Source organism: Rhinoraja longicauda, chromosome 34, assembly GCF_053455715.1.
Source record: "Rhinoraja longicauda isolate Sanriku21f chromosome 34, sRhiLon1.1, whole genome shotgun sequence".
NCBI classification, from domain to species: Eukaryota; Metazoa; Chordata; class Chondrichthyes; order Rajiformes; family Arhynchobatidae; genus Rhinoraja; species Rhinoraja longicauda.
In genome coordinates, this window is record NC_135986.1 from 13,363,002 (window position 1) to 13,388,788 (window position 25,787).

Genomic DNA, 25,787 nt, shown 5'->3' on the forward strand with positions numbered 1-25,787 from the left:
TGGCATTGAGACACAAGCTTGTTCTCTAGGCTTGTTTTTATAACACTCTTATATAATTATGTTGCAAAATGGTCCTTTTTGATTTTTGCCCTGGATTTGTCTGCCTGCCACATTTACTTTTCACCTTGTTACCTATTGTTTCTTCCCTCATTTTATACCCCTCTGTCTCTCTGCTCCAGCTCCCATCCCCCTGCCACATTAGTTTAAATCCTCCCCGACAGCACTAGCAAGCACTCCCCCAAGGACATTGGTTCCATTCCAGCTCAGGTGCAGACCGTCCTGCTTGTAACGGTCCCACCTGGTTCCAATGTCCAGAAATTCGAATCCCTCCCACTTGCACCATTTTTCAAGCCACGTATTCATCTGAAATATCCTCCTATTTCTACTCTGACTCGCACATGGCACTGGTAGTAATCCAGAGATTATTGCCTTTGAGGTCCTACTTTTTAGTTTATCTCCTAGCTCCCTAAATTCACCTTGTATGACCTCATCCCATTTTTTACCTATATCGTTGGTGCCAATGTGCACCACGACAGCTGGCTGCTCACCCTCCCCTTCCAGAATGTTCTGCAGCCGCTCTGAGACATCCCTGACGCTTGCACCAGGGAGGCAACATACCATCCTGGAGTCTCGTTTGCGAACGCAGAAACGCCTATCTATTCCCCTTACAATTGAATCCCCTATCACTATAGCCCTTCCACTCTTTTTCCTCCCCTCCTGTGCTGCAGAGCCACCCACGGTGCCATGAATTTGGCTGCTGCTGCCTTCCCCTGATGAGGCATCTCCCCCAACAGTATCCAACATGGTATATCTGTTTAGGAGGGAGATGACCGCAGGGGACTCCTGCACTACCTGCCTACTGCTACGCTGTCTAGTTCCCTTTCTGTCCGCTTAACCTTTACCTGTGGTGTGGCCAACTCACTAAACGTGCTATTCACGACTTTCTCAGCATCGCGGATGCTCCAGAATGAATCCAACCGCAGCTCCAACCGTTCAATGCAGTCTGCCAGGAGCTGCAGCTGGACACATTTCCTGCACACGTAGTCATCAGGGACACCGTCAGTATCCCTGATTTCCCACATGCTACAGGATGAGCAAACCACGGGGTCGATCTCAGCTGACATGGTTTACCCTTTATATTAAATCAAATCCCTTAAATTAAATCAAATCAAATCAGCACACTCCCTATTTAAAAATCGTAATCCTTTTAAGTTGAACCTTTAACTAAAAAACCCAGAACCCTTAACTCAAAGTGCTATCAGAAAGCAGAAATACAAACCTGGGGTTACTCACCAATCAGCTGCTCCCTCCCGCTTACTCACCAATCAGCTGCTCCCTCCAGTCCGCATTACTTTTTCAAGTGTGACGCGCAAATGAAACGTTGCAGAGAGTGGTCGCTCCCACCTCTCCAACGGCTCCTGGGCCTCTGTTAAACAAAAGCCTCGCGCTCGATTTTAAACTCACCGCACGAACGCTGTACCAGTCGCTGTACTAGGTTACGTTCGATTAGATTAGGAAATGTTAAATGTTAAACTAGGTTAGGTTAGATTAGGTTAGTTTACATTAGTTTTATACGGCAACAAATAAATAATATTCCATTTTTAAAAAGAGCTTGAAATATTGGAATATATATCTACCCTCGGTATACAATTATTTATAATACAGAAAAAATACAGTTACCACCACTGGCGTAGAGAGAGAGGAGAGTTAGGGGTGGGTGGGGGGGGGAGAGAGTCAGGGTAGAGGGAGCAGCAGGTGAGAGGGGGAGCTTGGGGAGGGGAAGGGTGTCAGAGGGTCCAGTGAAGGAGCGCCGCCAATTGTGGGGGCTGCTCTCTCCCTCTCTTTCCCCCCTCCCTCTCTCCCAGAACCAGCGAGATCTGTGCCGTTGCTCCACTCTCTTCCCCGGTCCCGTCTCCTTCTAACGCAGCAAAATAAGAACTTGGTCCATCATAACCCGCTGGATCTCCCAGCCTCTGGCCTTTGTAACTCCCCTTCCCATACACACCATTCTATCTTGGGCCAACTGCATTGCCAGAGTGAAACCAAAAGCAAACTGCAGGAACAAGACCTCATTGGATAGCTGAACACCTAATGAACATTGAATTCTCCAATTGTAGGTAATTGTCCTAAAAACAACCCCAAACACCGCCCCTCCTACGTTTTCTCCTCCTCCCCTCTCGTCCCTAGGTCCCACATGGACTCACACACCAATCCTCCCCTTCCACCGATATTCCACCTATAGGCATCACAATTTGTACCTCTTCTATCCTTATCTCACACCTTTTGTTTTTCATTTCTGGCCTTGTCCAACCTTTTACCTGTCCAACCATCTGCCCCTCACCACTATCTTCCTATCAATTGTGTAGAAACTGCAGTTGTTGGTTTAAACCAAAGGTAGACACAAAATGTGACAGTAACTCAGCGGGACAGGCAGCATCTCTGGAGAGAAAGAATGGGTGACGTTTCGGGTCTCGACATTTCAGTACAGTTAGCTCCTGTCTCACACAACCTCTTCCAGTTTCTTCCCCACCATTGATGTCATGTTCATTGGCCTTTAGTTCGCTGGCTGGTACTTGTGGCCCCCTGTACCTCGGCAAACCAAGTGTAGACTCGCCAACCATTTCACTGAACGTTTGCACTCGCTCCACCAAGGCCAACTACCTGTCCCCATTGTTAGCAATTGTTAGCCATTTTAACTCTCCTTCCTTTCCATTCTGACATTTCTATTGTGGGTCTCTTCCATTACCAAAGTGTTCCAAACATCTGTCTCTCAAAAACTCCCCTGTCGTGTGTCCATCTATTACCTGCAACACGTTGTGCTGGCTCTGTTTCCCAGCTTTCTCTCTCCCTCCCATAATCAAACTGCAAAAGGGTTCCAGACCGAAAATATAACCTGTTCATGTTCTCCATCATTGCAGTCTGACCTGCTGACATGCACCAGCACTTTTTGTCCTTTTTAATTTTGGCAGGAAGGCATACGATCTAATTGCCTTCCAGCCACCTGGACTCAATCTCATTTGCATTCTATATTTATTTTTATTATTTTATGTAATTTTCCATCAGTGTTGACTCCTGTGATTGACAGCTCCCTCTGCCCCGGGCTACGGCCGCCCCTGTCACATTACGCGGGACAACCTCACCGAGGACGTGCGCTAGACGTCACAGAGGTCTCGACACGTCAGTGACGTCGTTGCCTCGGCAACCGGTGCGGAGCGGCGGCGAGGCCCACGGAGGGGAAGCGGCCTGGGCCCGGGGATGGGGTGAGGCTTCCTTTCCCCCGGCGGGGAGATGTTGGTGTGGCGGGAGGCATCGGCAAAGAGGTGAGGGGTTGAGGTCCCAAGACTAACTTGGAGAGATGGGGAAGTTGGCGATTGTATTAACTGAGCTGGTCCTTGCTCTTTGTCGTTCCCAGGTGGATCTGGGACCTGACTGGTTGAATCTTGTGCGTCTGACTGCTCCTCCACTGTGACATCTTCCTGCCTGCTGGGCAGTGAACAGTGAGTTTGTGTTCGTACCTTATCCACTTGGTCTTTGCATCAGATTTAGCATTCTCATCTTCGTGGTCCAATTCCTCCTTAGTCCTGACTCACTCACTCTCTCTGTTGCTCTGTCCCTCTGGTGCTGTGACCATCCTCCATCTGCGGCCTCTTTAGCATCCTTGCATTCCTTCCCATTTCAGACTGGAGGTTTCTGCCCAGTGATGTTGCTGATTCCTCTGTTCTTTGTCATACATATGAGTCATTTTGTGAGAATGTACATGATATCATTGGTAAGCTTGTAGGTGACACCACAATGGTGGCACACTGTACAGGGAAAATGGTTGTTTATGTTTACATATAACATATAACATATATAACAACTACAGCATGGAAACAGGCCTGTCCGGCCCTACCAGTCCACGCCGACCATTCTCCCTGACCTAGTCTCATCTACCTGCACTCAGACCATAACCCTCCAATCCCCTCCTATCCATATACCTATCCAAATTACTCTTAAATAATAAAATCGAGCCAGCCTCCACCACTTCCACCGGAAGCCCATTCCATACAGCCACCACCCTCTGAGTAAAGAAGTTCGCCCTCATGTTACCCCTAAACCTTTGTCCCTCAATTCTGAAGCTATGTCCCCTTGTTGGAATCTTCCCCACTCTCAAAGGGAAAAGCCTACCCACGTCAACTCTGTCCTTCCCTCTCAAAATTTTAAAAACCTCTATCAAGTCCCCCCTCAACCTTCTACGCTCCAAAGAATAAAGACCCAACCTGTTCAACCTCTCTCTGTAGCCTAAGTGCTGAAACCCAGGCAACATTCTAGTAAATCTCCTCTGTACCCTCTCCATTTTGTCGACATCCTTCCTATAATTTGGCGACCAGAACTGCACACCATACTCCAGATTTACAACAGGATTTAGATCAATTGGGAAAGAGGACAAGGAATTGACAGATGGAATTTAACTCAGACAAGTGCAAATTGATGGATTTTTAGTGGTGATATCAGGGCAGGGGGTTTACATTAAATGTTTGGATCTTGCAGAAGGGTGGCTGAGTAGATTGACCTTGGGATACCAGTACATAGTTGGCTGAAAGTTGCAACACAGGTAGAGAGAGTGAAGAAGGCCTATGGCATTCTTGCCTTCATCAGCTGAGGCATTGAGTACAAGAGATGGACATCAGTTGTACAAACTGTTGATTAGAGAGTATTAAGAGTATTGCCTGCAGTTCTGGTTGACACACCACGTGAAAGATTTGCTTAAGCCAGATAGTGTGCAGAAATTATTGCAAGAATGTTGCCTCGATTCGGTGGGCGTGCAGGTGAGATTGGGTACGCTGCTCTGTCAGGAGTGAGGAGGCTGAGAGATGACATGTTAGGGGTGCATAACATTCTGAGTGGTATAGATGGGGATAGCTAGAATCTGTTATGGTAGGAGTGCTTTACTGGAGAGCATAGGTTTAAGGAGAGACGCAGTGCATTCCAGATATTACCCAATGCCTGGGTGAAAAAAGAAATGATTCCTCACATCACCCCTAAACTTCTTTCTTTTCTCCTTAAACCTGTGCCAACGACACCTCTTCCTGGGGGACAGGTTTCTTACTATCTAACTTATCAGTGGCTCTCATGATCCTGTACATCTCTATCTGCTTCGCTTCATTCTCCCCAGCACCATGAAAACATACCCAGTCTGTCCTGTCTCCCCTCATAACTGAACCATTCCACCCCAGACAACATTGAGGTGAATCTCCTCTCCAATGCAATCACATCTTTCCTACACGGCCGGCAGGGTGACGTAATGGTAGAGTCGCTGCATTGCAGTGCCAGAGACCTGGCTTTGATCCTAACTACGGTTGCTGTCTTTATGGAATTTGTATGTTCATCCCGTGACCCGCATAGGTTTTCTCCGGGAAAAATATTGTTTCCTTCTTCAGATACCTAGAGTGATCTGACCCCCACAACCCTGTGGTGCAGCAAACTCCAGACATTCCCTTAACCTACAGTGCAGTGCAGGGGGTGTTCATTTATTTCTGTACAACAAAGGAATCTGTGACCATACAGAGTAGTGCTGGGTTGTTGGACTCTGTGACCTTTCATTATGGAGCCTTATGGGATAAGCTCAGTTATCAAACAGTGTTGTGTTTTTCAGGTCTGTGCCTGCAAGTGCATTGTCATTTCCTGTCAGATCACTATCAGTGTCATAGACTAATAAAATCAATGATCAGCCCGAGGCTTCATACTCTTCTGTGCTTGTTCTCCATCACACAGTTCAATCTCAAAAATTATTGTTTCTGTTTTCAAATACCTGATGTCGTCTGGTCCCCACAACTCAATGGGATAGAAAACTCCAAAGATTCACCTCCCCTGCACCATCCTGAGGTTGTCCCAGACTGAACATAGAACAGCAGAGGAACCTTCTGCCCACAATGTCTGTGGCAAACATGATGCCAAATTAAACACATCTGCTCTGTCTGCACATGATCTACATTGCTCCATCCTGCATATTTATGTGTCTCTCTTAGAGCCTCTTAAATCCCACAACACTGACTACCTCCACCACCATATCTGGCAGCACGTGGTCACTCTGGGGAAAGATTTGCCCAGATATTTTTATCATGTCCCTCTCATTTTAAAGCTATTTCCTCTCATCTGACTTTTTCTCCGTAGGAAACGGATCTGACTATACCCCGTCTCCTCAGAATTTTATAAAGTTCTGTCGAGTCTCCCCTCTGTCTCCGAGGCCCCAGAGAAGACCATCAGAGTTGATGTCTTTGAGGACTTTGGTTGGTTTCTACATGTCCATCTCCCTGTACATTATGGAGCTGTGCTGGGCAGTCTCAGTCAGTCCACAGTTGCTTTGTTCAGGTCTGAGTCTCTCCAGAGTTGGGGGTGGCTGGTGCAAAGCTCTCTGTGCAGACTGGGCAGAGTGTGGTCTGTACTGGGCTGTGACTTCACAATGTAGTGCAGCGGGTGTCTTTCTGTATAACACAGGTGTTGTTGCTGGATATCTGTGGCTCCACACAGCAGTGCTGGGTTGCTGGGTTCTGTGTCCTTGCATCACGGTGCCTTATTGCTTCAGCTCTGTGCCTGTCATACAGTGATGTGTATTTTCCAAGCTTGTGCCCTTAGAGTACATGGAGTGTATTATTGTCTCCTGTCAGTTCACTCTTGGTGTCATAGACTCATAAACTCATACAGCATTGAAACAGGCCCTTTGGCCCAACTTGCCCATGCTGACTAAGATGCCCCATCTACATTAGACTTCATGTTGTGCACTAAACATTACACCCTTTATCCTGTATCCGTACACTGTGATGGCTTGATTGTAATCATGTATGATCTTTTCGTCGACTGGATAGCGTGCAACAAAAACCTTTTCACTGACACATGTGACGATAATAAACTAAACTAGACTAGTTTCGTCTGCCCACGTTTAGCGCATGTCCCTCTACACCTTTCCAATCCATGTACGTGTCCAAATGCCTTTTAAACATTGTTATTGTACCTACCATAACTACCTCCTCCGGCAGCTCGTGCTATATACTCACCACCCGCTGTGTGGAAAATGTTGCCCCTCTGGTTCTGATTACTTCTTATCAATCTCAGCTTAAACCTGTGTCCCCTTGTTCTTGATTCCTCTACCCTGGGGAATGTGCATTTCCCCTGTCCATTCCCCTCATGATCTTATACATTTCTATAAGATCATCCCTCAGTTTCTTGTACTCTAAGGCAGGGGACTACAAACTTTTCAGCTTGAAGGGCACATAAAAAGGGAGGGAGAGAGAAAACGGGGAATTATAGACCAGTTAGCCTAACGTCGGTAGTGGGGAAAATGCTAGAGTCAGTTATTAAAGATGTGATAGCATTACATTTGGAAAGTGGTGAAATCATCGGACAAAGTCAGCATGGATTTACCAAAGGCAAATCATGTCTGACGAATCTTATAGAATTTTTCGAGGATGTAACTAGTAGAGTGGATAAGGGAGAACCAGTCGATGTGTTATATCTGGACTTTCAGAAGGCCTTCGACAAGGTCCCACATAGGAGATTGGTGTACAAACTTAAAGCACACGGTATTGAGGGTTCAGTGTTGAGGTGGATAGAAAATTGGTTGGCGGACAGGAAGCAAAGAGTAGGAATAAACGGGTCCTTTTCGGAATGGCAGGCAGTGACTAGTGGGGTACCGCAAGGCTCAGTGCTGGGACCCCAGTTATTTACAGTGTATATTAATGATTTGGATGAGGGAATTGAATGCAACATCTCTAAGTTTGCGGATGACACGAAGCTGGGTGGCTGTGTTAGCTGCGAGGAGGATGCTAGGAGGCTGCAGAGTGACTTGGATAGATTAGGCGAATGGGAAAATGCATGGCAGATGCAATATAATGTGGATAAATGTGAGGTTATCCACTTTGGCGGCAAGAACAGGAAAGCAGAGTATTACCTGAATGGTGACCGATTGGGAGAAGGGGAGATGCAACGTGACCTGGGTGTCATGGTGCACCAGTCATTGAAAGCAAGCATGCAGGTGCAGCAGGCAGTGAAGAAAGCGAATGGTATGTTGGCATTCATAGCAAGAGGATTTGAGTTTAGGAACAGGGAGGTTCTGCTGCAGTTGTACAGGGCCTTGGTGAGACCGCACCTGGAGTACTGTGTGCAGTTTTGGTCTCCAAACCTGAGGAAAGACGTTCTTGCCTTGGAGGGAGTACAGAGAAGGTTCACCACATTGATCCCTGGGATGGCGGGACTTACATATGAGGAAAGACTAGATAGACTGGGCTTGTACTCGCTGGAATTTAGAAGACTGAGGGGGGATCTTATAGAAACATAAAATTCTTAAGGGGTTGGAGAGGCTAGATGCGGGAAGATTGTTCCCGATGTTGGGGGAGTCCAGAACCAGGGGTCACAGCTTAAGGATAAGGGGGAAGTCTTTTAGGACCGAGATGAGAAAACATTTCTTCACACAAAGAGTGGTGAGTCTGTGGAATTCTCTGCCACAGAAGGTAGTTGAGGCCAGTTCATTGGCTATATTTAAGAGGGAGTTAGATGTGGCCCTTTTTGCTAAAGGGATCAGGGGGTATGGAGAGAAGGCAGGTACAGGCTACTGAGCTGAATGATCAGCCACGATCATATTGAATGGCAGTGCAGGCTCGAAGGGCCGAATGGCCTACTCCTGCACCCATTTTCTATGTTTCTACGTTTCTATTACATATTTGGCACATTTTTGCGGGCCGTAGGAAAAAATAAAGAAATGTGAGTTTTATAAATTTAATGAACAAAAAAGTTTAGACTAGGTTACGTTCGATTAGATTAGGAAATGTTAAATAGGTTAGGTTAGATTAGGTTAGTTTACATTAGGTTTATACGGTAACAAATAAATAATATTCAATTTTCAAAAAGGGCTTGAAATATCGGAATATATACATACTGAGGTAGAGAGAGAGGAGAGAGAGGTGTAGTGGGGTGGGGGGGGGAAGAGAGTTAGGGCAGAGGGACCAGCAGGTGAGAGCGTGGGGAGGGGGAGGGTGTCAGAGGGTCCGGTGAAGGAGAGCCGCCACTTGCGGGGGCTGCTCTCTCCCACTCTTTCCCCTCTCCCTCTCTCCCAGATACAGCGAGATCTGCGCAACTGCTCCACTCTCTTCCCCGGCCCCGTCTCCCTCTAACGCAGCAAAATAAGAACAAACATGTGTAGTTATTATTCAGAAGCCCCGCATCCCCGGGGTGAGCAGTGGCGGCGGCGAGGAGGGAAGTTTCACTTGTGTTTGTTCGTATTTCGCTGCGTTAGAGGGAGACGGGCCGGGGAGAGAGTGGAGCAGCGAAGCAGATCTCGCTGGCTCTGGGAGAGAGAGAGGGAGGGAGGGCGGGCGAGATGGACGGAGCAGCACCCGCCGACACCCTCCCCCTCCCCGCGCTCCCGCTCTCACCTGCTGCTCCCTCTACCCCGACTCTCCCCAGGTTGAGCGGCGGCAGCAGCGGCGAGGAGGGAAGTTTCGAGGGGGCGCTGCGATCTCGCCTTGTCCCGGCTCTGGGTCTGTGGCGATCCACTCTCCGGCGAACCTTCGACAGCAGCTTCTTCCTTACAGGTCCCCGCTGTCTAAGAGCTTGTTGCGGGCCGGATAATATCTCGTGGCGGGCCGGTTGTGGCCTGCGGGCCATAGTTTGGAGATCCCTGCTCTAACGAATGAAGATGCGAGCCTGCCTAATCTTTCCCAATAGCTCAGGCCCTCATGTCCTGGGAACATGCTCATAACTCCTCTGGGCACTCTTTCCAGCTTAATAACATCCTTCCTATTACAGGGTAACCAAAATTGAAAACAATACCGCAAATCCATCCTCACCAATGTTCTGCACAACTCATCACAGGACTCCAGTCCCATTAAACATCCTTTCACCATCACCCTCTGCTTCCTTCCATGAAGCCGATTCTCTATTCAGCTCGCAATATAACTTCCACAGCAGCTCACCATGCAGTGTGTAAGTCATACAGCGAGTGCCAGTTATCTGTCATTGTGCACAAGGCAAGTGTGTCCCACTGGTACAGTTCTGAGTCTGCACAAGGATTTCAGCCCCTGAAGAGCCTCCCCAGTTTTGACTGATCACAGTTCTATAAGCTTTGAGTTATAAGCAGGAGCAGGATGGGCTGGGACTTTTTTCAATGTAATTTAGGAGGTTGAAGGGTGACCTGAAAGAGGGACTGAACGGAAGTGGAATCTCTTTGCACCAGTTGGGGTTTAGAAGAATGAGAGGTGATCTCAACGGCTTCTCTTGTTGTTTGCAGACTGATTTGGAGAGATGGAGATGGTGGCGATTGTATCCAACGAGCTGGTCCTTGCTGTCTGCCGTTCCCATGTGGATCTGGGACCTGAGTGGTGGAGTCTTATGGACCTGACTGACCCTCCACTGTGGACATCGGGGTCTTCTCTTCCTGCCTGCTGGGCAGTGAACAGTGAGTGATAGTGCATTTCTGTGCCGGCTTCCTGCCTCAGTTTTAACATTTTCATCTTTCTGTTCAAATTCCTTTTTGGACCTCACCCCCTCACTTTTTCTGTCACCTCCTCCATTTCTGTGACTCTCTGACGTCTGCTCTCCTCCATCAGTGGCCCTTTACACATCCTCACATCCCTTCACTCCACCAGTCCTGCTTCGAATACAGCTGTTCATTTCCAACCTCAGCTCCGTCCTCTGCTGCAGACGCAGGTCCCGCATCAGTGCTGAATGCACCCACTCTCTCCCGGGTTCCGCTCCTGTCTTTTATACGCTAACAAAAGCTCTGGGATTGTCCTTCCAGTGTTGGGAGTGGCTGTTGCATTTTGGGTGAGTGTGGTCTTTACTGGACTTCACAGTGTGATGCAGGTGGTGTTTATGTCTTTTTCTGTCCAACAAAGGTTAGTGCTGGGAATCTGTGACCTGTGAGTGCAGGAATTGCTTGAGTCGGTGTTCTCACATTACAGTAAAGTACTGCGTACTTTATCAAATCGCTTTACAATACAGTTGTAATGGTTTATACCATAACAGTATGGTCCATCTATTGTAACGGTCTGGACCCTTTCAGTGCATTGCCAGGCATTGTAATGGTCTGTGACTTTGCAGTGCCGTGCAGGCTGTTGTGAAGGTTTGTACCCTCCCAGTACTGTACTGGCCGTTGTAAAGGTTTGTGCCCTTAGAGCACAGTGCTGTTGATGTTTCTCGGTCGGTTACAATGATTTATTTGAAAGATACCACATGGAAACGGGCGTTCTAGCCCACCGTACACAGCTATCATCGATCTTCACAATATTTCTCTATTGCAACACCTTCTCGTCCACTCGTACACAATTTAAGGGACAATTTACAGAGGCCAATAACAACCAACAAACGAGCACGTTTTTGTGATGAGGGAGGAAGCTGGGGCACCTGGAGGAAACCCACGCCGTCACAGAGGGAACATGCCAACTTGACACAGACAGCAGCTGAGGGCGGGATCTATTTTGTGTCACTGGCGCCACTGTGCTGCCCATCCCTTGCGGGCCATCAGTATTGTGTTGTGTTCAATCTCTGTCTTTGTATTGAAGAGCTGGGTGTTGTACTGGTCTATGTCCTCACTGGCCGGTGTTGTGCTCTGGCAGCTCAGTGTGCTTGGAATACAGTGCCGGTGTTTGTGCCGAGTGAATCCTTATTATACAAACTGACCACGTCCACCCTGGACTTTAGAAGGTTTCCATGTCTGCAGGTTATTTCCCTGAAGGACCTGTCCAATTTCCTTCTGAAAGGCCTGACTGGTTGTTTCCACCACCCCTGGCGGCAGGGAGTTACAGATGAGAACCTCACTCAGAAAAACACAAGATAACAGGAGCAAGAGTTGGCTCTCTGGCCCCTCATGCCTGCCCCACCATTAATTGTGATCATGGCTGATCTGTCCTGTCACAGTCCCACATTGTGACTGCACAACTGTAATACATCCCCACGACTGTCAACTCCAGGCCCAGTACCACATTGCCCACACTTTCCAGACCTTACAATACTGTATCACCCTCTGACATTCCCTCCAGTGATCCAGCCTCCACATTTCCAGGGAGGCAAATTCCCAAAATACCCCACCCTCAGAGGACTTGCTACAACTCTGTTTTAAATGGCCACACCCTGATCATGTAAACCTGTCCCCTCATTCCAATTCCCCCCACAGGTGGAAGCATCTCCACCTCTATCCTGTCATTACTCTTATGCTTCGGTAAATTCACTGTTCATTTTTATATTCTCGAAGATTCTGACCTAAATTTTCTCACTCCTTGTGAGAGAACAACCCTCTTCTCCTAGGAAGTATCCATCTGAATTACTTTTAAATTGACTCTGAATCCCAGCATATGCCTTCTTCAGTACAGGGTGCAGAACTGTGCCCAGTCCGCCAGGTGTGGCCTCACCAAATCCCTGCACAACTGTAATATCTCCCTATTTCTAAACTTTAACTCTCTTGCAGTAAATGCCAATGTGCCACTTCCCTCCCGCACCACTTGCTGCACCTGCCCTGTAATAAGTACACAAGAATTCCTTGTCCCCTTTACTTTGCCCTCAGCCAAGATGCATCCTTATACTCTGCCCTCTCCTCCAGCTGACTAATATAGACAGTTAATAATTGAAGGCCCAGTCCTGCACAAATGGATTTGCTAATGTTAAATTAAGTTATAATATGACTGCCACTTGTTATAACATGTGACATGTACTGCCACTTTCAGGATATATGTGCCCCATGATTTCATGGACTCTCGGTTCATCGACTCTCCCTGAGGCCCGACCATTTACTTGGTACGTCTCACCCTATTACATCTTCCAAATTGCATCACATCAGAGGTGTCAGGATTAAATTCCATCTGCTATTCCTCTGTCTGACATTCCAGTCTGAAGAAGGGTCTTGACCCGAAACGTCACCCATTCCTTCTCTCCCGAGATGCTGCCTGACCTGCTGAGTTACTCCAGCATTTTGTGAATAAATCGATTTGTACCAGCATCTGCAGTTATTTTCTTATACCATCTGATCTATATTCTGTTGGTGCCTCTAATAATCCTCCTCACTCTCTACAAAACCACACATTCTTATATAATCTGTAAAGATACAAATCACACCTCCCACATTCACCTTCAAGTCTTTACATCATAAATATCAAGGGTACCAACACCAGTCCCTGTTAGCTGTCTCTCTGTCTAGTGCATGGTGGGACATTTAATTCCCCCTGTTCCATGACCTAGGATGGGCCTGTGGATGAGTGGCCTCACTCTTTATCACTGATCTCTTTACTTTATCACTTTATCTCTGATCTCTTCTGTCACCATCTCTCTTATCTGACCCCAGGTTAAGTCTTCGGTCTGTGTGCCTGACTCTGACTGGGACAGATGAAACTCGTATTAAATCCAGAACACATGTGCGTTCATCGAAACAGAATGAGGCCATTCTATTCTGCATGTCTGAATCATGACTGATCTATCTTTTCCTCTCAACCCCATTCTCCTTCCTTTACCCCAAAACCCCTGACACCCAAACTAATCAAAAATCTGTCAATCTCCGCCTTAAAAATATCCATTGAATTGACCTCCACAATCGTCTGTGGCAATAAATTCCAGATTCACTTCCCTCTGACAAAATTAATTAGTTTCTCATCCCCTTTCTTAAAGTACATCCTTTTATTCTGAGGCTCTGACCTCAGGATCAGTGGAAACATCCCCTCCATGTTCACTCTATCCAGGCCGTTCACTAATCTGTAAGTTTCAATGAGGTGACTCCCCTCATCCTTCTAAACTCACATGGACAAGGATTGAGTGTGAATTTTGGGGAACCAGACTGGAATCCAGACTATTCATATCTGTCAGCTGTAGAGTGCCAGCTCTCTGGTCAGGGAGTCAAAGTCACAGAATGATACAGTGTGATAACAGGCCCTTCAGGCCAACATGCCCCACCAGCCAACATGTCCCAGCTGCCTGCGCTTGGTCCATATCTCTCCAAACCTGTCCTATCCATTTCCCTGTCTATCTGTCTCTTAAACGTTGGGATAGTCCCAGCCTCAATTACCTCATCTGGCAGCTTGTTCCATACACCACCACCCTTTGTGTGAAAAAGTTACCCCTCAGATTTCTATTAAATCCTTTCCCCTTCACCTTGAACCTACGACCTCCATGTGTATTTTATGTGTGGTGACGGCTGTCCTTTTGTAGAAATGAGACCGTGACTGTGAATCCGGCAGCTTGTCGAGTCCTACAGGAACTGGCCTGTGGGAAAAGCCCATCTGCCGTCCTTCCCCAGCCTGGCCCCTGCGTGACTGCCTCGCAACCTCCATTGTTCCAAGGAGAGAAGCGATGATTTTCAGCAGCGGCTCCGCCGAACTCCGCCTCCCCCGCCCTGTCAGTGTCACCAGACACGGGGCAGTGGGCGCGCTCTGTGATTGGTGGCAGCGTGGCACTGTGATTGGTTGCTTCAGTGGTCCAATCAAACAGTTGAATCAAACTGACCAATGACAGTGCTCGCCTTCCCCATTCCCTCATTAGCATAGGGCGGTGGGGCAGCCTATTTAATCCGCACTCAGAGCTTGTTCCAGACATTCGTGTGTTTGTGGCCGAGAGACGAAATGCCTGACCCACCGAAAGCAGCCAATCACGGAAGTCTTGGCTTACCGGCAGAGTTGTACTCGGCTCCGTGGGACTGGGTGGGCCCGGACCTGCTGGAAGTGTACAACGATATACTTCTAGCCGGCAGCATGTCAGACTCTATGAGGAAGGGCAGCATCACCCTGATCTACAAGCAGAAGGGGGAGATGAATGACTCAAGGAATTGGAGACCCATCACATTGTTGAATGTAGATTACAAGATCCTGTCTAAGGCCATCGCCAACCGGGTCAAGTCTGCTCTGGGACAGGTGATCCACCCGGACCAAACCTGTGCTGTACCTGGCAGGAAAATCTCAGACAGCCTGGTGCTGCTGAGAGATACCATTGCCTACGTGCAGGACAGACGGGTGGATGCCTGCCTGGTCAGCTTGGACCAGGAGAAGGCCTTCGACAGGATATCGCACACGTACATGAGGGACGTGCTCTCCAAAATGGGCTTTGGGGAGGGAATCAGGAAGTGGATACAACTGCTCTACTCCGATATCTGGAGTGCAGTCCAAATTAATGGGTGGGAATCAGACAGCTTCCCCGTCAGGTCTGGAGTCAGGCAGGGTTGCCCTCTCTCCCCTGTCTTGTTCGTCTGTTGCATTGAACCCTTTGCTGAATCCATCAGGAAGGATGCGAGCATAAGAGGAGTGACATTGCCAGGCAGTGGGGGCACTCAGGTCAAGGCCTCACTGTACATGGACGATATCGCCGTCTTCTGCTCGGATCCAGGGTCGGTCCGCAGACTGATCAGCGTCTGCGACCAGTTTGAGTTGGCCACGGGGGCCAGGGTAAACCGCAGGAAGAGCGAGGCCATGCTCTTTGGCAACTGGCCTGACCGATCTTCCATCCCCTTCACCATCAAGCCAGGCGGCACGGTAGCGCAGCGGTAGAGTTGCTGCTTTACAGCGAATGCAGCGCCGGAGACTCAGGTTCGATCCTGACTACGGGTGCTGCACTGTAAGGAGTTTGTACGTTCTCCCCGTGACCTGCGTGGGTTTACTCCGAGATCTTCGGTTTCCTCCCACACTCCAAAGACGTACAGGTATGTAGGTTAATTGGCTGGGTAAATGTAAAAATTGTCCCTAGTGGGTGTAGGATAGTGTTAATGTACGGGGATCGCTGGGCGGCACGGACTTGGAGGGCCGAAAAGGCCTGTTTCCGGCTGTATGTATATGATATGATATGATATGATATGACTTCCTGAAGGTGCTGGGGATCTGGTTCGGGAAGGCTGAGGCATGTAACAAAAATTGGCTGGAGCGGATAGCCAAGGTGGAGAAGAAGCTGGAGCTGTGGAAGCAGCGCTCCCTCTCCATCACGGGGAAAAACCTGGTCATCAGGTGTGAGGTGCTCTCGGGGCTGCTGTACTTGGCGCAAGTGTGGCCCGTCTCTCCCTCCCACGCCAAGGGGATCACCCGGGCCGTCTTCCGCTTAATCTGGGGGTCGGCGATGGACCGGGTGCGACGAGCCACAATGCACAAGTCGGCAGACAACGGGGGTAAAAGCGTGCCCAACGTCGCCCTCATTCTGATGGCCACCTTCGTGTGTGGCTGCATCAGGCGGAGCATAGAGCCAAGGCACGTGGGCACCAAATGCCACTACCTGCTGAGGTTCTACCTGTCCCCGGTGTTGCAAAGGATGGGCCTGGCGCAGATGCCACGCAATGTGCCAGTCAGCTGGACATTGCCGAACCATCTGTCGTTTGTGGACAGGTTCTTCCGGACCAACACCTTTGACCACAAGTCCATCGGGCAGTGGTCAGCACGGAACGTCCTGCAGGCACTGCAGGGGAATGACTCCATGGATCCTGTGGCATGGTTCCCAGAACAGACAGCCCAGCTTGTCTGGCAAAATGCCTCATCGCCAGAACTCACCAACAAGCACCAAGACCTGGCTTGGCTGGCGGTGAGGGGAGCCCTCCCAATCAGATCCTTCCTGCACCGCCGGAACCTCACTACCAGCGCACGCTGCCCTCAGGACGGCTGCAGCGGAGAGGAGACGGTGGCCCACCTCTTCAAAGAGTGTGGATTTGCCAAGAGAGTCTGGAGAGGTCTGCAGGGGTCCCTGTCACGATTCATTCCGAGCAGCTCCGTCACAGAGGACTCTGTGCTATACGGACTGTTCCCAGGGACGCATTCCGAGACTGACATCGAGTGCTGCTGGAAGGTCATCAACTCGGTGAAAGACGCTCTTTGGTCTGCCCGATCCTTGTTGACCTCCCAGCGGAGCGAGCTGTCCGTCAAGGAATGTTGCCGACTGGCCCACTGCAGACTGTAGGAGTACGTGCTGAGGGACGCACTGAAGCTTGGTGCAGCCAACGCTAAGGCCCTGTGGGGGAGGACCACAGTCTCGGGTCCTTCCGCTGCTGGACATGGGGGGGTAGGGTGTGGTGGAGAGAGACGCCCCTCCAAATAAGGGATACTGGGTAAATGTCTAAATGTAAGTAAATGTTTAAGTGAATGTCTGTACCAAATGTAACCTCCGGAAATGTCGGATGGGCTTGTTTAAGAATATGTTTTGTGAATGATATTTATTATTTGAATAAAGTATTTTTTTATATTAAAAAAAAACAAAAAAAACAAACAAAAAAACCGAAAGCAGCCAAGAAGGGCGCCAAGAAAACCGTGTCCAAACTTGCAGGAAAGGCGGGCAAGAAACGCAGGAAGTCGAGGAAGGAAAGTTACTCCATCTACATCTACAAAGTGATGAAGCAGGTTCACCCCGACACCGGCATCTCCTCCAAGGCTATGAGCATCATGAACTCGTTCGTCAACGATATTTTCGAGCGCATCGCGGGCGAGGCTTCCCGCCTGGCTCATTACAACAAGCGGGCGACCATCAGCTCCCGGGAGATCCAGACCGCCGTGCGCCTGCTGCTGCCCGGGGAGCTGGCCAAGCACGCCGTGTCGGAAGGGACAAAGGCGGTGACCAAGTACACCAGTTCCAAGTAAAGATCCTCCGTTCTGACAAACCGAAAACCCAAAGGCTCTTTTAAGAGCCACCCACAAGCTCACGGAAAGAGTTGTAGTACTATTTCGGCCTCGATTTTCTGCAAATTGTACTGTGAGTTTTGTTTCGGCATCTCCAATGTTTTTAATTATGTTTACGTTAATCAAACTGCGGCAATTTCATAGAAACATAGAAAATAGGCGTAGGAGGAGGCCATTCAGCCATTCGAGCCAGCACCATTGTGATCATAGCTGATCATCAACAGTCAGTAACCTGTGTCTCTCCCAACTTCACTCCATAGCCCTTGATTCCGCTAACCCCTGGAGCTCTATCTGTCTCTTAAATTCATCCAGTGTTTTGGCGTCCACTGCCCTCTGGCAGAGAATTCCACAAATTCGCAACTCTGGGTGAAAAAGTTCCTTCTCACCTCAGTTTTAAATGGCCTCCCCTTTATTCTAAGACTATGGCCCCTGGTTCTGGGCTCGCCCAACATTGGGAACATTTTTCCTGCATCTAACTTGTCCTGTCCTTTTATAATTGCATATGTCTCTATGAGATCCCCTCTCATCCTTCTAAACTCCAGTGAATACAAGCCTAGTCTTTCCAATCTTTCCTCATATGACAGTCCCAACATCCCAGGGATCAAACTCGTGAACCCACGCTGCACTGCCTCAATTACAAGGATGTCCTTCCTCAAATTAGGATACCAAAACTGTACACAATACTCCAGATGTGGTCTTACCAGGGCCCTATACAACTGCAGAAGTACCTCTTTACTGCTATACTGAAATCCTCTCGTTGTGAAGGCCAACATGCCATTAGCTTTCTTCACTGCCTGCTGTACCCGCACACCAACTTTCAGTGACTGATGTACAAAGACACCCAGGTCTCGCTGCACTTCCCCCTTACCGAACCTGACACCATTGCGATAATTGCCGCCATAGTAGATAACCTCACATTTATCTATATTATACTGCATCTGCCACGCATCTGCCCACTCACTCGACCACTCAAAAGGACTAAGAGGAAAAACTTTTTCACCCAGAGTTGTGAATCTGGAATTCTCTGCCACAGTGGATGTTTGAGTTGCCAGACCAGGCCATGATGTAATTGTTCAATATGCTCTCCACAATACACATGGAGAATTTCAAGAAAGTATTACTTGACACACGGAATCTCCTCAATCTTTTCAGGAAATAGAGACATGGATGGCTTTCATAATGATTATATCAATGTGCTGGCCCAGGATAGATCGTCAGAGATGTGCATGCCCAAGAAACAGAAGCCATTGACCATCTCCACCTCCATCTCACCGATGAATACAAGATCATGGATCCTGTTACTTTGGCATCACTCAATCACATTCCCCCCCTCCCACTATGTATTGACTTCTCATTATTCACCCAACAACGGTAATGTCATTGGGGAATTTCAAGATGGCATTGGAACTGTCTGGCGACACAGTCATAGGAATAGTGTGAGTGGAGCAGGGCACTGAGCACACAGCCCTAACTTGGAAACGTGGACAGTAAACTGGACTAGTTCAGGGACTCCGAGGCACTGTATAAGAAAGGACAGAGCCATCTGTACTTTCTGAGAAGGAACCGCTCTTTCAAAGTGTGCAGTAAGATGTTGCAGACGTTCTATCCATCAGTGGTGGCTAGTGCCATCTTCGGTGCTGGGGTAGCAGGGCGAAGGCCACGGACGCCAACAGGATCAACAAACTCATCAGGAAGGGTGGGTCCATGGAGGGGAGGATGCTCCTCAAACTGCAGAACATCTTGGACAATACAGCTTACCCTTCCATGACACGCTGGTCAACCTGAGGAGCACCTTCAGCAACAGCCTGGTTCTAGTTTCTCAGGTCAGTAATGTCGTCAGTGGAGTGGTGTGCACCTCCTGTCAGATGTAGGAAATCAGGAACAAGTCAGGAGTCCCTGACGACCACGTTTGCAGGAAGTGTCTCAGGCTGCAGCTCCTCTCAGACCACACGGATCAGTTGGAGTATCAGTCGGACACACTGAGGAGCAGACAGGACGCAGAAAGTGTTCTTAACCGTAGTGTCAGAGAGGTAGTTTATTGGTTTCATATACTGACCTATTTTGTTATTATGGGTTTTTACAGAGGAATATGTGTGCAGACCTGTTGTGTTGATGCAAGTAAAAACTCCGTTGTAATAAAGAACTCGCTTCTTGTGAATGCAGCACTATTCAGTTCCTACCGACGTGATTTCAAATTAATTTCAATCACCTCCGCAATCCATTAAGTCTGAATCTGCGGTACGAATTTACAGACCCGATGCCGAAACTGACGGAATTCAGCTCTGCCTGAGACTGGAGATCTCCGACTGCTCCCCGGAGAGGTTTTGAGTGTTGCTAGATTTACAAAGTTAAATGGGTAAGAGGAGAACAGAGATCGCTGGAGAATGATCTGCTAACAGCCCCTCCTCAATTTGAACCTTCAGAATATCGGCCTAAATTCAGCTTTTCTCATCACAACCGCTGAAAGCAAGAATCAATCAAGCGCATGCAGCGGGGCAATAACTAAAAGTTCATTAATTACAAGATAATCTCCTCATACTCCCTGCTCCCTCTGTGAGACGGTGGGCGGCTCTTAGAAGAGCCTTTGTTTTGTCGTTTGGAGAAAGGGGGTTTATTCAGCCGCCGAACCCATAGAGAGTGCGGCCCTGGCGTTTCAGAGCGTACACCACATCCATGGCAGTGACCGTCTTACGCTTGGCGTGCTCGGTGTAGGTGACTGCATCCCTGATCACATTCTCCAGGAAAACTTTCAGCACCCCGCGGGTCTCCTCGTAGATGAGACCCGAGATTCGCTTGACACCGCCACGGCGAGCCAGGCGGCGGATGGCTGGTTTGGTGATGCCCTGGATATTGTCGCGAAGTACTTTCCGATGCCGTTTGGCTCCGCCTTTGCCCAGTCCTTTGCCTCCTTTCCCTCTGCCAGACATGATGCTGCTTCACCCAAGTCGCTGCACAATAAACAGCCGACTGCTACTGTCTCCTTTTATACACAGCGCCCCGACCTGCTCCAGACACGCAGAGAGAGAGAGTGAGAGAGAGAGAGGTGGGAAGGGGTGGAGACAGAATCAGAGTGACAGACAGAGCAGAGAGCGGCCACTCATCTCCAGCTCCTTCCTCGGTTATCTGCAATCGGCAATTTGCAGCGGTTTGCTGACAATACACCCGAGACTCAGCGCTCCGCAACCTTTCAGAGGCACGGATTTCACATTAAAGGCCAATCAGTAATATTACTGCCTAAATACAGTGACAAGTTACTTTGTCTCCTTCCCATTCATCTCTAGAGCCTGTTCCCTACCCCCAAACCGCTTCTCCCACATAACTCAGCAGTTTACAACCATCTAATTAGGGGAACCTCCAGAGATGGGCTTGGGCCGTTAGCGGGGTTTCATCATCAGTGTTACCGTCTCACAGACAAATGAACGGCCTTGAGCTGCACACATCCCCAGACCGGAAAGTCCATTCTACAATACAATACAATACAATATATCTTTATTGTCATTGTACGGGGGTACAACGAGATTGGGAATGCGCCTCCCATACATGCAATAATTCAATTATTGCGTCTAATGGAAATTATTTCCCCTTGGCACTGAGACAGGTCCCGGACAGGAATTACCTAATTCGGAATCAGTTCTTTCACGAAAGATTTTGATTGCAGACACAAAAAGCTAGAGTAACTCAGTGGAACAGGCAGCATCTTTGGAGAAAAGGAGTGGGTGAGGTTTCGGGTCGAGACCCTTGTTTATTTTGGTGGTGCTGAAAAAGTTCAGGATTTTACATAGAGTCATACAACGCGGAAATAGGCCCATCCAAACCACTCCCTCCACAGCTACTTTCACTGCATCTCCAGGAGCTATAACACCTGTCCCCAGGGCCGTCTTTACAGCATTATGGGCCCCGGGCAAAGCAGTGTACTGGGGCCCCTACGACAACTACTCACAGGAATAAAAATGTAAATGGTAAACTCTCCCCCACCCCCCTTTCCCTACCAGCCCCCCCCCCCCCCCCCTGTCGTGCCGGCGAAAAGCACTTACCGAAAAGCACTTAGCGATGGACTATGGGTGGTACATTGTTGCGAAAAGCACTTACAGATCGCTGTGAGAAGCACTTAGGGATGGAAAAGCAAAGCACTTAGGGAGCTAATTGTTGCGAAACAGATCGCTGTGAGAAGCACTTAGGGATGGAAAATGTTGCGAAAAAAACACTTAGGGACCGAAAATGTTGCGAAAAAAGCACTTATTCAACCTACATTTTTAAAGTAGTATTTATTTATTGCAAGTCACTTAACATGCACAGATCAGCATGGGGCACCTATGCTCGTGGGGCCCCGGGCAAATGCCCATCAGGCCCATGCGTTAAGAAGGCCCTGCCTGTCCCCATACCTCCTCTCCCACATCCATCCATGGACCCCAGTACTCTATCCAGGTGAGGGAAAGGTTCACCTCTGCTAACATAATATACTGTATATTGGCGCACCCGATGTGGCCTCCTTTACTTCAGCGAGCCCAAGCATAGTCTCAATGACGTTTCGCCAAATACTACTTGCGTTTGGTCCGTCATAACCCGCTGGATCTCCCAGCCTCTGGCCTTTGTAACTCCCCTTCCCACAAAGACCATTCTATCTTGGGCCAACTGCATTCCCAGAGTGAAGCCACAAGCAAACTGCAGGAACAGCACCTCATTGGATAGCTGAACACCTAATGGTATGTACATTGAATTCTCCAATTTTAGGTAATTGACCTAAAAACAACCCCAAACACCGCCCCTTCTACTTTTTCTCCCCTCCCCTCTCCTCCCTATGTTCCACATGGACTCACACACCAATCCTCCCCTTCCACCGATATTCCACCTATAGGCATCACAATTTGTACCTCTTCTATCCTTATCCTATCTATCCTTGCATTCAAGAGAGAGCAAGATAGAGCTCTTAAGGGTAGCTGAGTCAGGGGGTATGGGGAGAAGGTAGGAACGGGGTACTGATTGAGAATGATCCGCCATGATCACATTGAATGGCGGTGCTGGCTCGAATAGCCGAATGGCCTCCTCCTGCACCTTTTGTCTATTGTCTATTATCTCACACCTTTTGTTTTTCATCTCTGGCCTTGTCCAACCTTTTGCCTGTCCAACCATCTGCCCCTCACCACTATCCACCTATCAATTGTGTAGAAATTGCAGATGCTGGTTTAAACCAAAGGTAGACACAAAATGTGACAGTAACTCAGCGGGACAGGCAGCATCTCTGGAGAGAAGGAATGGGTGACGTTTCGGGTCTTGACATTTCAGTACAGTTAGCTCCTGTCTCACACAACCTCTTCCAGTTTCTTCCCCACCACTGATGTCATGTTCATTGGCCTTTAGTTCGCTGGCTGGTACTTGTGGCCTCCTGTACCTCGGCAAACCAACTGGAGACTCGCCAACCATTTCATTGAACGTTTGCACTCGCTCCACCAAGGCCTACTACCTGCCCCCATTGCTAACCATTTTAACTCTCTTTCCTTCCCATACTGACCTTTCTATTCTGGGCCTCTTCCATTACCAAAGCAAAGTGTTCCAACCATCTGTCTCTCAAAACTTCCCTGGCTTGTGTTGACCGCTTACCTGCCACACTTTGTGCTGCCTCTGTCTCCCAGCTTTCTCTCCCCCTCCCACAATCAAACTGCAAAAGGGTCGCAGACCGACACCATCCCCTGTTCATGTTCTCCACAGATGCTGCCTGACCTGCTGACTTGCTCCAGCACTTTCTGTCCTTTTTAATCTTGGCAGGAAGGCATACGATCTAATTACCTTCCAGCCATCTGGACTTAATCTCATTTGCATTCTATCTTTATTTTTATTATTTTATGTAATTTTCGGTCAATGTTGACGCCTGTGATTGACAGCTCCCTCTGCCCCGGTTTGCGGCCGCCCCTGTCATGTGACGCGGGGTAAACTCACCGAGCGACGTGCGCCTGACGTAACAGAACACGTAGCGTCAACGACGTCGTTGTCTCGGCAACCGACCGGTCCGTGTGCGGGGCAGCGGCGATGCCCACGGAGCGGGTGCGGCCTGGGCCCGGGGATGGAGGTAAGGCTTCCTTCCCCCCGGCGGGGAGATGTTGGTGTGGCCGGAGGTATCGGCCAGGAGGTGAGGGGGTGAGGTCCCAAGACTGACTTGGAGAGATGGGGAAGGTGGCGATTGTATTAACTGAGCTGGTCCTTGCTCTTTGTCGTTCCCAGGTGGATCTGGGACCTGACTGGTTGAATCTTGTGCGTCTGACTGCTCCTCCACTGTGACATCTTCCTGCCTGCTGGGCAGTGAACAGTGAGTTTGTGTTCGTACCTTATCCACTGGGTCCTTGCATCAGATTTAGCATTCTCATCTTCGTGGTCCAATTCCTCCTTGGTTCTGACTGACTCAATCTCTCTGTAATCCCCTCTGGCGCTGTGACCATCCTCCATCTGTGGCCTCTTTAGCATCATTGCATTCCTTCCCATTTCAGACTGAAGGCTTCTGCCCAGTATGTTACTGGTTCCTCTATTCTCCGTCATACATATGTACATGATATCATTGGTAAGCTTGCAGGTGACACCACAATTATGGTACAGTGTACAGGGAAAACGGTTCTTTATGTTTACAACAGGATTTAGATCAATTGGGAAAGTGGACAAGGAAAAGACAGATGGAATTTAACTCAGACAAGTGCATATTGATGGATTTTTAGTGGTGATATCAGGGCATTGGGATTGAATTCAGACATTGAATGTTTGGATCTTGCAGAAGGGTGGCTGAGTAGATTGACTTTGGGATACCAGTACACAGTTGGCTGAAAGTTGCAACACAGGTAGAGAGAGTGAAGAAGGCCTATGGCATTCTTGCCTTCATCAGCTGAGGCTTTGAGTACAAGAGATGGACATCAGTTGTACAAACTGTTGATTAGAGAGTATTGAGAGTATTGCCTGCAGTTCTGGTTGACACACCACATGAAAGATTTGCTTAAGCCAGATAGTGTGCAGAAATTATTGCAAGAATGTTGCCTCGATTCGGTGGGCCTGCAGGTGAGATTGGGTACGCTGCTCTGTCAGGAGTGAGGAGGCTGAGAGATGACATGTTAGGGGTGCATAACATTCTGAGTGGCATAGATGGGGATAGCTAGAATCTGTTATGGTAGGAGTGCTTAACTGGAGAGCATAGGTTTAAGGAGAGACGCAGTGCATTCCAGATATTACCCAATGCCTGGGTGAAAAAAGAAATGATTCCTCACATCACCCCTAAACTTATTTCTTTTCTCCTTAAACCTGTGCCAACGACACCTCTTCCTGGGGGACAGGTTTCTTACTATCTAACTTATCAGTGGCTCTCATGATCTTGTACATCTCTATCTGCTTCGGTTCATTCTCCCCAGCACCATGAAAACATACCCATCCTGTCCTGTTTCCCCTCATAACTGAACCATTCCACCCCAGGCAACATTGTGGTGAATCTCCTCTCCAATGCAATCACATCTTTCCTACACGGTCGGCAGGGTGACGCAATGGTAGAGTCGCTGCATTGCAGTGCCAGATGACCTGGCTTTGATCCGAACTACGGGTGCTGTCTTTACGGAATTTGTACGTTCATCCCGTGACCGGCATAGGTTTTCTCCGGGAAAAATATTGTTTCCTCCTTCAGATACCTGGAGTGATCTGACCCCCACAACCCTGTGGTGCAGCAAACGCCAGACATTCCCTTAACCTACAGTGCAGTGCAGAGGGTGTTCATTTCTTTCTGTACAACAAAGGAATCTGTGACCATACAGAGTAGTGCTGGGTTGTTGCACTCTGTGACCTTTCATTATGGAGCCTTATGGGATAAGCTCAGTGCTTATCAAACAGTGTTGTGTTTTTCAGGCCTGTGCCTGCAAGTGCATTGTCATTTCCTGTCAGATCACTATCAGTGTCATCTATCTATCTATCTATCTATCTATCTATCTATCTATCTATCTATCTATCTATCTATCTATCTATCTATCTATCTATCTATCTATCTATCTATCTGTCTGTCTGTCTGTCTGTCTGTCTGTCTGTCTGTCTGTCTGTCTGTCTGTCTGTCTGTCTGTCTGTCTGTCTGTCTGTCTGTCTGTCTGTCTGTCTGTCTGTCTATCTATCTATCTATCTATCTATCTATCATATCATATCATATCATCATATATATACAGCCGGAAACAGGCCTTTTCGGCC

The 25,787-nt window shown here is 48.5% G+C and overlaps 2 protein-coding genes and 1 long non-coding RNA gene across 6 annotated transcripts in view; 2 read left to right on the forward strand and 1 right to left on the reverse strand.

Annotated features, from left to right (window-relative positions):
- Positions 1 to 3,179: 3,179 nt before the first annotated feature.
- Positions 3,180 to 19,715, forward strand: LOC144609466 (histone H2B-like). 2 transcript variants are annotated; one of them, XM_078427944.1, is made up of 4 exons: positions 3,180 to 3,320; positions 3,413 to 3,497; positions 10,262 to 10,429; positions 17,200 to 19,715. In XM_078427944.1, exons 3-4 carry the CDS (start codon positions 10,276 to 10,278, stop codon positions 17,550 to 17,552), a joined length of 507 nt encoding a protein of 168 aa, XP_078284070.1. In that variant the 5' UTR covers positions 3,180 to 3,320; positions 3,413 to 3,497; positions 10,262 to 10,275; the 3' UTR covers positions 17,553 to 19,715. The 2 variants fall into 2 exon arrangements, with proteins under 2 accessions (XP_078284070.1, XP_078284071.1); XM_078427945.1 differs by having other exon boundaries at positions 17,203 to 19,715.
- Positions 19,716 to 20,206: 491 nt separating this feature from the next.
- Positions 20,207 to 20,518, reverse strand: LOC144609485 (histone H4). The gene has a single exon (XM_078427972.1). The coding sequence runs from the start codon at positions 20,516 to 20,518 to the stop codon at positions 20,207 to 20,209; it is 312 nt and encodes a 103-aa protein (XP_078284098.1).
- A 2,910-nt stretch (positions 20,519 to 23,428) lies between these two features.
- Positions 23,429 to 25,787, forward strand: part of LOC144609491 (uncharacterized) — a 44,862-nt gene continuing 42,503 nt past the window's right edge. For 2 of the 3 annotated variants that reach the window (XR_013549332.1, XR_013549334.1), the window contains exons 1-2: positions 23,429 to 23,715; positions 23,808 to 23,892. This is a non-coding gene — a long non-coding RNA (uncharacterized LOC144609491). The remainder of the gene's footprint in view (positions 23,716 to 23,807; positions 23,893 to 25,787) is intronic. The other variant, XR_013549333.1, reaches the window with a different exon arrangement.

What these genes read in the sequence shown, in the direction of transcription:
- LOC144609466 (XM_078427944.1), top strand. Translation starts at nt 10,276, where the DNA reads ATGGAGATGGTGGCGATTGTATCCAACGAGCTGGTCCTTGCTGTCTGC. An exon ending in TGCCTGCTGGGCAGTGAACA is followed by an intron (nt 10,430 to 17,199) that starts GTGAGTGATAGT and finishes AAAAACCGAAAG; the next exon opens with CAGCCAAGAAGGGCGCCAAG.
- LOC144609485 (XM_078427972.1), bottom strand. Translation starts at nt 20,518, where the DNA reads ATGTCTGGCAGAGGGAAAGGAGGCAAAGGACTGGGCAAAGGCGGAGCC.